This window comes from Myripristis murdjan, chromosome 16 (assembly GCF_902150065.1).
Source record: "Myripristis murdjan chromosome 16, fMyrMur1.1, whole genome shotgun sequence".
Taxonomy (NCBI): Eukaryota; Metazoa; Chordata; class Actinopteri; order Holocentriformes; family Holocentridae; genus Myripristis; species Myripristis murdjan.
The window spans coordinates 27,288,269-27,303,008 of NC_043995.1; the positions used below are offsets into that span (position 1 = coordinate 27,288,269).

Consider the following 14,740-nt stretch of genomic DNA (forward strand, 5'->3'; position numbering starts at 1 on the left):
AAAGTAATAATGGCCACTTGTTTTTCTTTAGTTAGCTGATTGGTTCTTGCCATAATATGAATTTTAACAGTTGTCCAATAGGGCTGTCGGCTGTGTAGTAACCTGACTTCTGCACAACACAACTGATGGTCCCAACCCCATTGATAAAGCAAGAAATTCCACTAATTAACCCTGATAAGGCACACCTGTGAAGTGAAAACCATTTCAGGTGACTACCTCTTGAAGCTCATCGAGAGAATGCCAAGAGTGTGCAAAGCAGTAATCAGAGCAAAGGGTGGCTATTTTGAAGAAACTAGAATATAAAACATGTTTTCAGTTATTTCACCTTTTTTTGTTAAGTACATAACTCCACATGTGTTCACTCATAGTTTTGATGCCTTCAGTGAGAATCTACAATGTAAATAGTCATGAAAATAAAGAAAACGCATTGAATGAGAAGGTGTGTCCAAACTTTTGGCCTGTACTGTATACACTGCAAAATTTTTCGCCGTGAATTCACAATAAATTATTGGATAAGTTTTGCATGACTTTCACATTAAGGATTACAGCAATATACTGTGAAATGTACTCAAAGCAATTTACTGTAATTTCACACCTGTGATATTACAATGCATTGCTGTAAAAGCACATCTGTGTACTGTAACTTCACAGCTTCAATGACAAAGCAATTACTGTGATATTACAGTACATTACTGGGGAATTACAACCTTTTGCTGTACATCATTACAATAAGGCCCTGTACTTTTACAGTGTGTACTGTGAAAGTAATGCACAAGTTGACAGTAATTTACTGTGAATTTACTATGTATACTGTGGAAATCATGCAAAAATTGGCCAGTAATTTACTGTGAAAGTAATGCAGATGAAGTTTCCATTTACTGTGAATTTACAATCATTGTACAATTAACACACCAACACACAACTCTGAGGTAAAGTCAGTGTTAGCCCAATGGCATATTTATTTACAAATAAAGGGATATTCAACATAAATGCCAAGAAATTCAAGAATTCAAGAAATTCAACTTCCTAGTCCTAGTCAAACTTTTCAAAGCCATCTTAAAATGCAGAGAAACTGTGCAGAAACTTGCCATTCAACTACCCAGCTGTGTCACAATAACAGTAAGAGGATGGGAATGAGGCCTACATGGCAAGGTAAGAGAGGAAGGGAGAGAGCGATGAAGGGATGTCGTGAAGGGCTCAGGCGCTCCTCTCAGTCTCAAACGTTCTATAATCCACACGCAACAGCGTCATACAAAAATCTTATAGTGCAAAGTTGTCTTCAAAAAAAAAAAAAGTACAAAAAGAACTACTCAAAACTGAGCCTGACAACTGCTGCAGCAAAAAAACAAACAAAAAAACAAACAAACAAAAAAAAAACATGATGCCCACTCGAAGTCCATTAGTTTCCTCAAAAGGTGCTCATATGAGGGTTCATTGTTGTCCGCTTCCTGGTCTTTGAGCCTCTTTCAGGATTGATGCCAAAGAAGTACCTGTTAATAAGCAAAGATAGTTTCAGTTTTAAATAGACTTATGTATTGCAGGCAGCATTTATCAAGTTGAGTCATCATCCTTCATAATCTTATCATATGCACACTCAACAGTTCAGTTTGGTTATGTCATGTGACTTACCAGGGAATATTTGAATACAAAATTTCACTGTAATAATACTGTTGAATGCTGTGAAATCCTTGGATTTTTTTTTTTTTTACTGTGTTGCTGTGATATTACAGACCTTGTTGTGACATAACAGGGTGTTTTGATATGCAGGGTTTTACTGTAAAATAACAGTTAAATGCTGTCAAATCCAAGGATACTGTAGTTTTTACAGGTATTCATTTTTACAGGGGAACTTAATTACGACAAGTTACTGTAAAAATAATACTGTTAATTATTGTGAAATGCTGGTAATTTATTACAGTGCACGTTTGACTTTAAGATCACCAGTTCTTAATGATCAACATTATACTAGCTAAGAGCATACTTAATACATTGCAATATTTCATTACTGCAGAAAATTATGCTGTTGACATCATGCATGATATTTTGGAAGGTGTTGGTAAATATGAGTTGAAATTACTCTTTCTATATTTGATTGAACATTTCATTTCTAAAGAAAGCTTGTTAAATAGGCTATATGCTTTTGATTATGGCTATCTGGAACAGAAAAACAAACCAACGAATATTAGCCTTGAGTGTGGAGGACATGGTTTAGGATTAAACGCATCGCAAACACTGTGTTTGATCACAAACATACCTTTGATATTTGGTGATCTGGTACCAGAGGATGATTTGCACTGGCACTAGTTGCTGCTGTTGCCGAACATTATAAACCAGGGGTCGGCAACCTCAGGCGTGCGTGCCACAGTTGGCACGCCACAGCATAATCATTGGCACACAAAGGCCCTCTCAGTTGGCCTATCGTTTAAAATCACCTCTCAAGGACAGCACCAGCTCATGAGTAACAGCGTGAGTTTGAGTGACAGCCAAAACTCTCGCCCACACGGGGTTTTTGTTCGTATTTCTACATTGTGCAATGTTAATGTTTGCTGAAACATGTTTACAGTTGGTATCCATACAGCATTGTTAGAAAATGTTTTTTTTTAATAAAAAATAGTAGTAATCAGTTATTTTGTAGTCATTTCTCTGTAAATATTTTTAGTGTTTCTAAATATTAACTCCATTAAGTGTTAAATTAAACATAGTCTTAAGTGTTAACTGTTAACACTATGAAAGAGTTCACATTACAGTTAACTCAAGGTGAGAGTTGTATTTTACCCTACATGAGATTATTATTTTAACTCCCCCACAAGTTCAGTTTTAACTCCTGAGCAGGATTAAAAGATCATCTCCCAGAAAAGAGTTACTTTAACTTTGCTCTGGAGTGTATTCGATGGTCTCATTCGATGGTGTACACTCAAATATAGTTGATATAAACTCACAGAGAGTTTATTCCAAAGACCAGAATTTGCTGTGTATGTAACAACATCCTTCATATACAAATAATATTTAATGTATACATGTTGCATAACACTGATTCTTGAGACTTTGGCAAAAACATGTCCCACTGAGAGTTGTGCCAATTCCTTTGAAAAGGAATCACATTTTGTTATTTTAAATAATCAGGGTTGATCATCTGAGGATGTTCTGCACAAATATAACACATTTTTCATATGTTTGATTATAATTGTATTAATTATTTGATTATGTACAAGGCCATTACCCACAAAAGCATGTGTCCTCTGACAAGATCTTATCATTTCAATTTAATATGAAACTGTGAGTTTTTTAATACATCTTATGATGCTATAACTTGGACAGCAGGAGGACACTGTAGATCCCCTGAATCAAGAATTTGATCCTCTGGGGGTTCCACCTCCACATGTCCTGCCAGGTGACATTTCTCTCCATTGCCTGTTCCCATCTCAACCAGGGACTCTGTTGTCGCATTGCCACGGTTTTGGTCACCCGCTCTTCTTCCACTGAAGTGCACACCTCCGCTTGCACCAGTTTCTGTCTCCCTCCTGCTGGCAGTGTCGTATCGGCCACATGTTGAACTCCCAAATCCAGCTCTGCCCTGCTCCACGCTCCCAAGAAGGGCGTCTCTCAATCCGGTGTACTGCAGGTGTTCTCGTGCTCGTGCCACCATGAATTCCTCCTTGACTGAGCTGAATGGAAGCCTGAGCTTATTGCTGTTCCCATAGAGTGCAATGCTGCTCAGGCTGTGTGGCAAGCCCAGCCATCTGCACAGACAGCTGCTCACCTTGTGCTCCAAGCCTTCCACTACCGTCATGGGGACTTCATAAATGAGTAGAGGATTCTTGGGAGGATGCCGTGCTGGTAGACCCATGTCTTGAATCTTCCAGGGAGTCCCGACTTGTCCACAGCTCTTAACCAGCGCTCCAAGTCGGCAGTAGTAGCCTTTATGCAGGCTGCAGTTGAAGACCTTATCAAGGCTCTTCACAGGTTTTTCTGTAACAGATGGGATCTGGTCTTCACCCAGCCTGAAGCGGAACTTGTCAGTGACGCTCCCCTTCTTCAGAACCAAGGATCGGGACTTTGCAGGTTTGAAACTCATATGTGCCCATGTCATGAGCTTCTCCAGTGGAGGATCCACCTGGCTCCCGGCACTGCAGTTGTTGTCACGGTTAGGTTGTCCATGAAGGTCCTGATGGGTGGTTGCCGCACTCTTACTTGCTGAGAGGCCCTCAACACTTCATTTCTGCCAACTTGACCAGCATGTTCATTGCCAGCGAAAACAGGGTCACTGAGATGGTACAGCCGGCGATTATCCCCACCTCCAACTAGTACCAGTCTGATGTTAACTGGCCAGTGACTCTCAAGCTGAACTTACCATAGTAGTCCAGGATTAAATCTGTCACCATCTGGGGTACATGGTGCTTCTCCAGTGCAACCTCGACCAGCTTATGAGGTATTGAGCTATAGGCATTGGTAAGGTCCAGCCACAGTACAGTCAGGTCCCCTTTGCCCTCTCTCGCCTCTCTGATAAGCTGGGTGACCACGCCTGTGGTATATATGAGATGAAAGAGTGAATTGAAAAGAGATTTAAAACTAAAATCCACTGATTTTTAATTATATTTACTTTAAATTCATGCTTGCCAAAAATGTGTCCCAGGTTTTTGTCAACACAGTCAGATATTTATATGCATTTAAATCAGACAACTACATGGTCAGCCATATTCCTGAGGACCCCTTTCCACTCTGCTACATCCACTGAATTAGGCAAGACCACACAAGCTCCTGTAAGTTTGCTATTTTTTCAGGGTCACATATTTATTGATATAACTAGTGTCACAACCATGATGCGTCAACACTGTCTCTTTTGTATATGGAGAGTTCTTCTAAATTGTCTATGGATATTCTCATTTATCCAGGTCATTGTTCTCTTTGGGCAAACTGAATCATAGGCAACTGGACTTGTATTTGTCTTAGGAAGACGTTTCGCCTCTTATCCAAGGGGCTTCATCAGTTCGTATGCATCGGTCTTTCTAGTCCGCGCTAGTCTGACCAAGACAGTGGAGTAAGGTCCAGGACCAGGTATTTGACCATTATTATGGTCTCATGTGAACGGCAGTCGTGAGGTGCTGGTTTCACTGGACCATTGTTGTGATCTGGTTAAGCGACAGTCGTTAGAGTCAAGTGAAACCCTGGTGAACAACGATCATTGAGAGTCGTCTGAGGTTTATTTGTTGAACCTCCTGGGTATCGATGAAAGGGCAACATTGTAAATTGGAGATAGGTGGTGCCGCAGACCCTCTCCCCTGTTAAGGGATGGTTTTTCCACTGTCACATAGATGGCTTCTTTTACTCCTCTCTCAAACCATTTGTCCTCCCTGTCCAAAATCTTAACATTGCTGTCTTCAAAGGAGTGTGCCTTTTCCTTTAGATGTGAATAGACAGCTGAGACTGGACCTGAGGAGTTCGCCCTTCTGTGTTGGGCCATGCGCTTGTTCAGTGGTTGTTTTGTTTCCCCAATGTATAAGTCCTTGCATTCCTCACTGCATTGGACAGCATATATTAGGTTGCTCTTCTGGTTGTGTAGTATCCTGTCTTTTGGATGAACCAGTTTCTGCCTGAGAGTGTTTCCGGGTTTGAAACTTACAGGGATTTGATGTTTGTTAAAAATCCTCCTGAGTTTCTCTGAAACCCCAGACACATATGGAATCACAATATTTTTGCGTTTGTCTTTCATTTTCTCAGCATCCTCAGTGTTGGTATTCTTTCTGGAGCGTGTTTTGCCAAAAGTCCAACTCGGAGAGCCACAAGTTATCAGGGCTCCCCTTAGATGTTTGTGTTCTTCAGCTTGGGCCCGAGTGTAGGTTGGTACGTTATCTGCCCTGTGTTGCAAAGTTCTGATAACTCCCAGTTTGTGCTCCATTGGATGGTGTGAGTCAAAAAGAAGGTATTGGTCTGTGTGAGTGGGTTTCCTGTATACCCCAATATGGAGGCTCCTTTCCTCATCAAAGTGCACATCACAATCCAAAAACAGTAAGTGGTTGTCTTTAACATCTTCTCTAGTGAACTTGATGTTTTTGTCCACTGAGTTGATGTGATCAGTGAAAGCCTCTACATCTTGGGTTTTGATCTTTACCCATGTGTCATCCACATACCTGAACCAATGGCTTAGAGGCGTTCCTTTGTATGAGTTTATGGCCTTGCGTTCTACCAATTCCATGTATAAATTGGCTACAATGGTGGATACTGGTGAGCCCATAGCACAGCCATGCTTTTGCCTGTAAAATTTACCGTTAAACTGGAAGTATGTGGTGTTGAGGCACAAATCCAGTAACTGGCATATCTGGTCTGGATTGAGATTTGTTCTGCCTTGTAGGGTCTTCTAAATTATGTCACAAATTTAGGCAGTCCAAGAAGGAGTCAGAGTTAGCTAGCTAGAGTGGGAGAAGAAAATGGCTCCTGTGTAGAATTCATGCATGGCATCCAAAAAAAGTGTGTTTTTGTCAACACTGTCAGGTGCTCTGTCTGACAGTGGTGACACACAGTATGACAGTGTTGACAAATCATCCTCAGTGGAGGCTGAAATATAATTTAGGATTACAATAAACAGCATTAATAGTGTTGTTTGTGTGTACTATTGTTTATTTAACATCTTTATTAACAATTTACATAATTATTTCTTCTACATATATGTCATAAAGGCCACATTTCCTAGGTGTGATGTATGTGTGTGCGTGTATATATATACATACATACAAATCTAACTAACTAAGTCATAAAAATAATTTTGCATAATTTCATATAATTGATGATTTACTGATGAAACACTAATGTTGCATGCATTTTAGGAAATTAAGGTGAGGCAGGAGCTGTCAGTGGATGAACAAAGGAGAAGAAACAGGAAATATCAGAGAAAGTGGAGGGAAAAAATAAAATATATAGTGATCCAGAGTTAAAGGAGGAATATCTGAGAAAGGAGAGGGTGGAAAGTTGGAGGAGAGTAGAGGAAGGGAAGATAAAGAATGTGTTCAATGATATTCAAAAATGTTAATTTTTTATATTAAATTGAAATAATTAGGCTCACATGAGGCAAGAGTTTTCAAAGTGCACACGTAAAACAGCATAAAAAGTGATTAAAACGGAATATTCAACATTTAACAACATTATTGTGTACTTAAGGTGAAGACACAATGTTATAAATGCTCTAAATCTATATCAGACCAAACAAATAGGAATAATTAGCTTTTTATTGTGTCTGAGTGCGTTGGCATAAATTAAGTTATGACCTGAAAAACATATTTTATGAAAAAATTATAAAGTCAGGAGGTTGCACTGAATCATTACTTGATTGCTGAGAACTTCTTCTATAAACATATAAGTATAGGTTTCTTATTGTCTGATTTTTTTTTTTTTTTTTTTCAAAATTTAGACCCGTTTTACCCAAATTCTCAAGAATCAGTGTATTATTTAAAGTAGGCTATTTGTACTTTGAGTTTGATGTTGTATAGGCCTACAGTTACACTTTATAATTTAAATGTATATGGGCTATGCTTTTTAAGTTGCATTATTCTGTGGCATAGTTTCATTTCATTTTCTTATCTTATCTAACAGGGACTGTACAGCTCAAACATATACTGTATGTCACTATTTGATGCCATATCTTGCTTTGTTTTTTGTTGACACTACAGTAAATATGTTTTTTGAAGAATAGTTTAATGTAGTTGGATTATTCAAGGTATTTCCTCTAGTTTTAGAGCTTATTTTGAGTTTCTAGTTCTTGTAAAGCTACTTTGATGGACTGTAGTGAAAATAGAACAGTGAGCAGAGAAATTTGCTTAGAGGATTATTGTTTTTAATACCATTATTTAAAACATATAAACATGCTAAGGGCTCAACACTACAGCAAGTTTCAAAGGAGCATAAGAGAGAAAGATTCTAATTGGAATAAATGCCAGAACAGGTATTTAAGCTGTGAATTAAAAGGTTACTATATATATATATATATATATATATATAGTAACCTTTTAATTTAGTTTAGTTAGTTTAAATATCTGTTCTGGCATTTATTCCTTATATTCCTTATTAGCACATATCAAATCAGATAATGTGTGATATGCATGTGTAAACAGAATAATTCAAAGAACTTGTAACTGACTTTATTTCATGTCTTTGTGTGTGTAATCAACTTGTGAATTTTTATAGTGATATCTGAAAGTAAAATTTTGAACCCCTTTCACTTGTGTGTTAAAGGGTGTTTTTTAGTATTATATTGTCATATATAGGTGATTTTCAAAACTTTCCGCCAATGGGATTCCTTGGGACTTTTTTTTCCCTCACTCAGGACAAACTGAGGATACAAAATCAGTTGAGTTTGCTTCTCTTGCAATTTGTCCTAGGTTGACCCCAATTTTGGCCTAAAACTAGACTACAAACAATTATTTGCAAATACTGCTTTCCCCGGATCCATCAAGGTCACTTTGCGTAACGCAAAATATGATTCATGCTGCAGTGGTGGGAGGTCTTGGCCATCATGATCATGATCACAATGTTTAATGTAGACACGACTTTGGCAAAAAACATGTCCCACTAAGAATAGTGCCAATTCCTTTGAAAAGGGATCACATTTTGTTATTTTAAATAATCAGGGTTGATTATCTGACAATGTTCTGCACAAATATAACACATTTTTCATATGTTTGTTTATAGTTGTATTAATTATTTGATTATGTACAAGGTCAGTACCCATAAAAGCATGTGTCCTCTGACAAGATCTTAACATTTCAATTTAATATGAAACTGTGAAAAATTTTTTAAAATGCATAATATATATATATATATATATATAGATATGAGATGAAAGAGTGAATTGAAAAGAGCATTTAAAACCAAAATCCATTGATTTTTAATTCTATTTATTTTAAATTCGTGCTTGCCAAAAATGTGTCCCAGGTTTTTGTCAACACAGTCAGATATTTACATGATTAGTCCAGGAAAACAGGAATCTTTGCTATATTGCTCGAGAGACATTCAGGCTTCTTTTGTTGCTGAACCATATTCTGTGGATTATCAGTGTGCATCAGCGCTGACATGCACTCTTCTCTCTTTAGTGATTTAGAAATGGAAGCTCAGCCTGTTCATTGCATGTTTTATTGCATGCTTTATTAGATTTACTGCAGGTTGTTCAGGGTGAGCACGGGCTGAGTGCTGAAAATGTACATGTATAGGGAGATAGCACGCACCAAGCAGACCCAGTGACTTTGCTTTTCAGAGAGGCGCTCCTCAGTCCACCAGCAGCTGTCTCCTCCCCATGCCAATCATCGATTCTGTAAATGATTCACTCTGATGAGCACCGAGGCTCATCAGGTCATTTTGGAGGCGAGAGGAAGGCTATAAGAGCTTTCACTCCGGACCCTGTCACTCCACACAAGGGCTTTCAGGATCAGAAACTGACTCACTGCTGTCAATATGGCTGGTCTGTTTTACACCCTTCTGGCCGTGCTGGCTGTGTTCTCCCCTGGGCTGTGCGAGAAGACATTTTTGCAGAGTGCCGGTGTGGCGTTTAAAGACAGACCTCACACCTCGGAGCTGACGGTGTCCTATGGAGGGCAATGGGGAAACTGGACCTGGCCAGAGATGTGTCCTGACAACTTCTTTGCTGTTGGCTTCAGTGTTAGGGTAAAAATACAGACTCATGCTTTTATTTCAAATATCATATTATTAATGTTTTTCACTGATGTGCTGATAGGTAGTCTATCATTATCATCTGTAACAGCCCAGTATTTATTTTTAATGTTGCAATATTTATTTTTACTTCATTTTTTACTGTCAACTTTGGCAGATAGTGGACTTGGCACCTGCATTTTACCGAATTGACTCAGATCTGTATCAATATTAGCAGTTACTGCAGGATGATATCAGATATCAGTATTGTCCACACAAAGAGACAGACATGCCTATTATTATCAATTTTCAAGCTTTTGATTACCTAACCATAAACTAATGTGCCACTTTAAACGTTTTCAAAGTTCATTTTGCTTTGTTTTCATAAATGCAATGGCTCATGATAAAAATAACATTCTTCGTGATGGTTTACAAATAAATGTACATCAGTCAGATAAGGCATTTATAATAAATTCTAACACTACACCCACACATGCACATCAGTCACAATATTGGGATTACAATAGTTAGGAGGCTACTGGCTGATAATGCTATAATTCATCTAAGTCAAATGAATTAATTTTGAGGTAAATAAGTGTAGTTGTATGGCCGACTGGAATAAATCCACAACTGGCTGGAAAAGTGAAGGGCTTTTGAAAATGCAATAACTTTAAACTGAACAACTTAATCAAATCACATTTTAATCTTCGTGTCTACATTAAACATTGTGACCATGTGTGTATAAAATTCAGGGGAAAATTTAAATTCCTTAAGAAATCTGAAGAAGGTTTTTGGAGCCAAGGCACAATATGACACTTGGATCAATGCTCATACTGCAAGCTTTCTTATCTCTCCAGCTGTCCATCTTGTATGATGGCCCAGACTTCCCAGCACTGCAGCCTGGATAATATTTTGTGTAACGCAAAGTGACCTTGATGGATCTGGGAAAGCAGTATTTGCAAATAATTCTTTGGATTTGTGGTTAGTTTGCATGAAGCACAAGCTGGGTGGTTGTTACTTGAACAAATCAGATATTTCCAGGTACATTCTGATGGTATCTGAATAAATTTTTTAAAGAGCCTCCTCTGTGTTGTCTAAACTTGTGCTTTCCAACACATTTGTCACAGACATACCATAAAAAATAATTAATCTTTGACCTAAATCTGCATTTTCTCAGCAGATACGCTGGTTGCTGAATTTAAGCAGAAGGTAGTTTAACAAGAAGCCTAATTAGTTCTGTGCATGGGCTGATTTTTTTTCTTTCTTGTCCCTACAGGTGGAGCATTCCCAGGGGCCCGACCTGGATGACACTGCCTTGAATGGAATCCGCCTCTTCTGCTCCAAAGATGACAGCAGAGACTTCATGTACACTGTCGAGTCTCACACCGGATAGTAAGTCCCATGAAGCCCAGCTTATTGCTCATTTAAAGGGGCGCAGCCACCTTTTAAACCTTTCATCCCCAACTTGCATCAAATGACAGATGCTGTAAGATCATATATCAGCAAACCACCCTGCCACTTCCTCATGGTGTCTGTTTGCCAGGAATGTTTTAACAATACATTGAAATAGTTTTGATTCACCCAGTATACAGCAATGTGGAAATTTCAACCTGTAAGACTGAAAATGTGTAAATGGCGGCAATATTACACTTTCCCTTGAAGATGCTTTTTTTTCCTTTTTTGCCTGTAACTTAATTTGCTGCTGTTTGTTTTGCATTGGCCAAATCTACGTCCCAGATCTAACAAGATGCTTGATCTCAGTGGGACTAACCTGGCTATGTAAAGGTTAAATAAAGATTCAATTAATAAAATAAATACTTTGAAAGCAGCAGGCTGCAGGAGGTTGGCAGCTTCCCATTGTATTTAGAAGTAGAAATGAAAGCGCTCTTTCTACCAGGATTGCAAATTAGGTGTTCAGATGTTGAAACTTCTTGACTTCTCTCCAGTATCTCCAACCCTCATCTTGGATCTTTTCTTACTGTTTTTCCACCCCTCCCTCCTCTCCTGCCCAGCTACGGTGACTGGTCCGAGCCTCAGTACTGCCCCACCGGAGTGCTCACCTCCTTCCAGCTTCGTGTGGAGCCCTATCAGGGCCCGTCTGCGGACGACACGGCCGCCAACAACATCAAGTTCCTCTGCAGCACTGACCCGATCCTGGAGGGTAATGGCACTGAGTGGGGCGAGTACGGCGACTGGAGCCAGGGGTGTGGCAAAGATGGGATTTGCGGCATCGACACCAAGATGGAGGAGTACGACCCCAACGGGGACAACACCAGCCTCAATGATGTCCGCTTCTACTGCTGTGCCAAGTCTGAGCAGGTGAGACGGAGGGGTGCAGAGATAGGAAGCGAAGCCCAGACAGAGACAGCTGAGTGCTTAGTCCACACTAAACAGGTCTGAAGCACTTCATCTGACTTTTGGGCTTTTTCTCCTTTAATCTGGTTAATTTGGGATAGAGCCCAACTGATACAGCTGCTGTCCAATATTATTGGCTGATATTTACTCATCACAGATATACTGGCATCTGCATATATGCTGGCCAATATGCAAAGACAAGGAGACTAAATTTAGCTGTAATAATCTTTTGAGATTATTTCAAGAACAACACTCTCATTAAATAACCATACAGGGCAATGCGGTTTAATTCAATATCACAATAGTCATGAGGCAGTTTATCAATATCACTGTAAATCATATGATTCATATGTGCAAAAACACATTAAATTTAGATTTATTCCAAGTTAGATGTTCAGCAAAACTCTAAAATTTTCAAATAATATTCTTTGAAATGTTTTCTGCGTCATTTGGTCAGAGAATTTAAACTGAAATGTGCTTGTTACCATCAGTTTTGACAGCAGAAATATGTGTCAATATACCAGAATCACCATATCATCACAGTCTGACTCCAATATTGAATTATCCCCCAGTGATATTTGATAGTTTGCTCAGTAGACTCCATATTGTTTACAATATTTTGTGTAGCAGTGAGCTGTCAGCACATGTTAGCCGAGCAGATGGTGGCTCAGATTGTGTTAATAAGTTAAGAAGTTTATTGTTCTACAACTGCAAATATGATATCCTCATTACAAGTATTTGACTCCCACATTTGCTACAAATGTGGGAGTCAAATATTGTCTGACAAATAGTTGTTGAAGTTTTTATTCTCAAATATTGATATTAATACCAGCCACAAAAATACTGGGTTTCCACCACCAAAATCCCTAAATCTAATCCTAACCTGCACTGAGATGCCTGGAAATGAAGAGCTCAGTCCAGTTCATTAGGAATGAGAGTGCTCTCCGAAGCAATTAGAGGAAACAACTCAAAAACTGCAAAGTTAATGACCAGACAGATGTTGGAGTCTGATGGCCAGCAGCATCCCCACTGATGCTCATGTTCATTTGATTCTTCATATGTTCTCAAGAGAAGATGAATCAGGGCAAAGGCAAGGTTTGTTTTGACTCTTCCCGTTGCCAGAATCTGTGGCTGAGGAGTGAAAAATAACTCAGATATGCAGGCTACTTGTGAGTCCACATTACTTTCTTATACAAGCCCTGGTTGGCTTGTAATTGGATGGTGCAAATCTATTAAACATGCATAAATGCAAAAAAAAATGCTGTACACTTTCCCACATTGATTCAGACCAAAGAAATTAATGTGTGATCTCATCGGCTGAGGAATCGGATCCCGCTGTGTCTCTGCTGCTCTGTTTTCCTCACCGTCTGAACATGCCAGGAAAAGGGCCTGCCCATTCTCATTTTATAAAGAAAAATAATAACCAAGGCCATTCTGTATCTAATCATAATTTGGGGCTCATGTTTAATATCTGAGGCTACTTTGGGTTTATGTTGATAACTGTGAATACTAACATGTCTGATTGTAGCTGTACATGTTGCACGAGGATGTTCTGACATTTGAAGAGTTGAGATATGAAATGCTTTATATTTCAAGTCTAACAATAGTGTGATGGCTTTTATGAATACATGTTTTTTGTTTTCCTTTTCAGTGATCAGCTAGGATGAACATCGACAAACCGTAAACCAAGTTTGTCTCCATCACCCTGAACATAAAGGCATCGAATAAAGTGAACCTTTACTCTACCGTTATCTCTGGTTGTGTTATTTAATATAATCTCTGGTACTGTCTATAATAATAAAAAAAAAACAAAAAAAAAACAGGAAAGTAGATCAAAATTTGGACAAGAGCAAAATTTGCTGAAACATCCAGAGGCCTCAAAATCAAATCTGTGGGTCACCTTCAGCATCAAAAACGACAAAAGACGAAGCGATGCAACTTCAAATCAAACGCTCACCTGAAGAGAGACTCTCTGCATCAAGCCTTCCCTCCTCACCTCACCTATGTGACATAGGCCACATTTCCTAGGTGTGATGTGTGTTTGTGAGGGTGTATACTGTACACACACACACACACACACACACACACACACACACACACACACACACCTATCTATCTATCTATCTATCTATCTATCACTGATTCTTGGGAATTTGGATAAATCACGTCCCACTAAGAAAAATGCTATTTCTGTTGGAAATTTACAACATTTTAATGAATAAAAAGAATCAAGGGCATAATCAGGGGGTCCTTTGCACATTTGTAAGGTTCTTTTACAGGTTTATTTTTAATTTTTTATTAAATTAATGATTATATGTTGGTCCATGGCCTACAAAACCAGTTGTCCTCGGATAGGTGATAATCATTTCAAACGTGATGAAAACAACAAAAAGTAATAATTTCATTGAATAATATATTTACCACATGAAAGAGTACATCATAATATGTATTAAAAACTACAAACGATGAGTTTTGAACAATATTTACTATTATTTTGTGGTTGCTCAAAATGTGTCCCACATATTCGTCATCACCGTCAGATATTTATGTAAAAAAAAAAAAAAAAATACTAATAAAAAAACTAGGGCTGAACGATTAATTGCATTTGCGATAATATCGTGATATAATAAAACGCGATTTCCTAACAGCAACTTGCGCGATTATAAATTGGTCACGAGACGCGAGCTAAAGCGAGTGGAGCTCTCAGCCGCACCAACTTTTCATCCTGACCTTTAACCTGCTGCGTGATGGC

At 38.6% G+C, this 14,740-nt stretch overlaps 1 protein-coding gene across 1 annotated transcript; it reads left to right on the forward strand.

The window, feature by feature from the left end:
• The first annotated feature begins 9,438 nt into the window (after window positions 1–9,438).
• On the forward strand, window positions 9,439–12,033 carry LOC115373713 (vitelline membrane outer layer protein 1 homolog). Its single transcript, XM_030072214.1, has 3 exons — window positions 9,439–9,648; window positions 10,910–11,025; window positions 11,646–12,033. Exons 1-3 carry the CDS (start codon window positions 9,439–9,441, stop codon window positions 12,031–12,033), a joined length of 714 nt encoding a protein of 237 aa, XP_029928074.1.
• The last annotated feature ends 2,707 nt before the right edge of the window (window positions 12,034–14,740 follow it).

Coding starts and splice junctions, on each gene's coding strand:
- LOC115373713 (XM_030072214.1), top strand. CDS start 9,439: ATGGCTGGTCTGTTTTACACCCTTCTGGCCGTGCTGGCTGTGTTCTCC. Junction 9,649..10,909: donor CTGTTGGCTTCAGTGTTAGG/GTAAAAATACAG, acceptor TTGTCCCTACAG/GTGGAGCATTCCCAGGGGCC. Junction 11,026..11,645: donor GTCGAGTCTCACACCGGATA/GTAAGTCCCATG, acceptor TCTCCTGCCCAG/CTACGGTGACTGGTCCGAGC.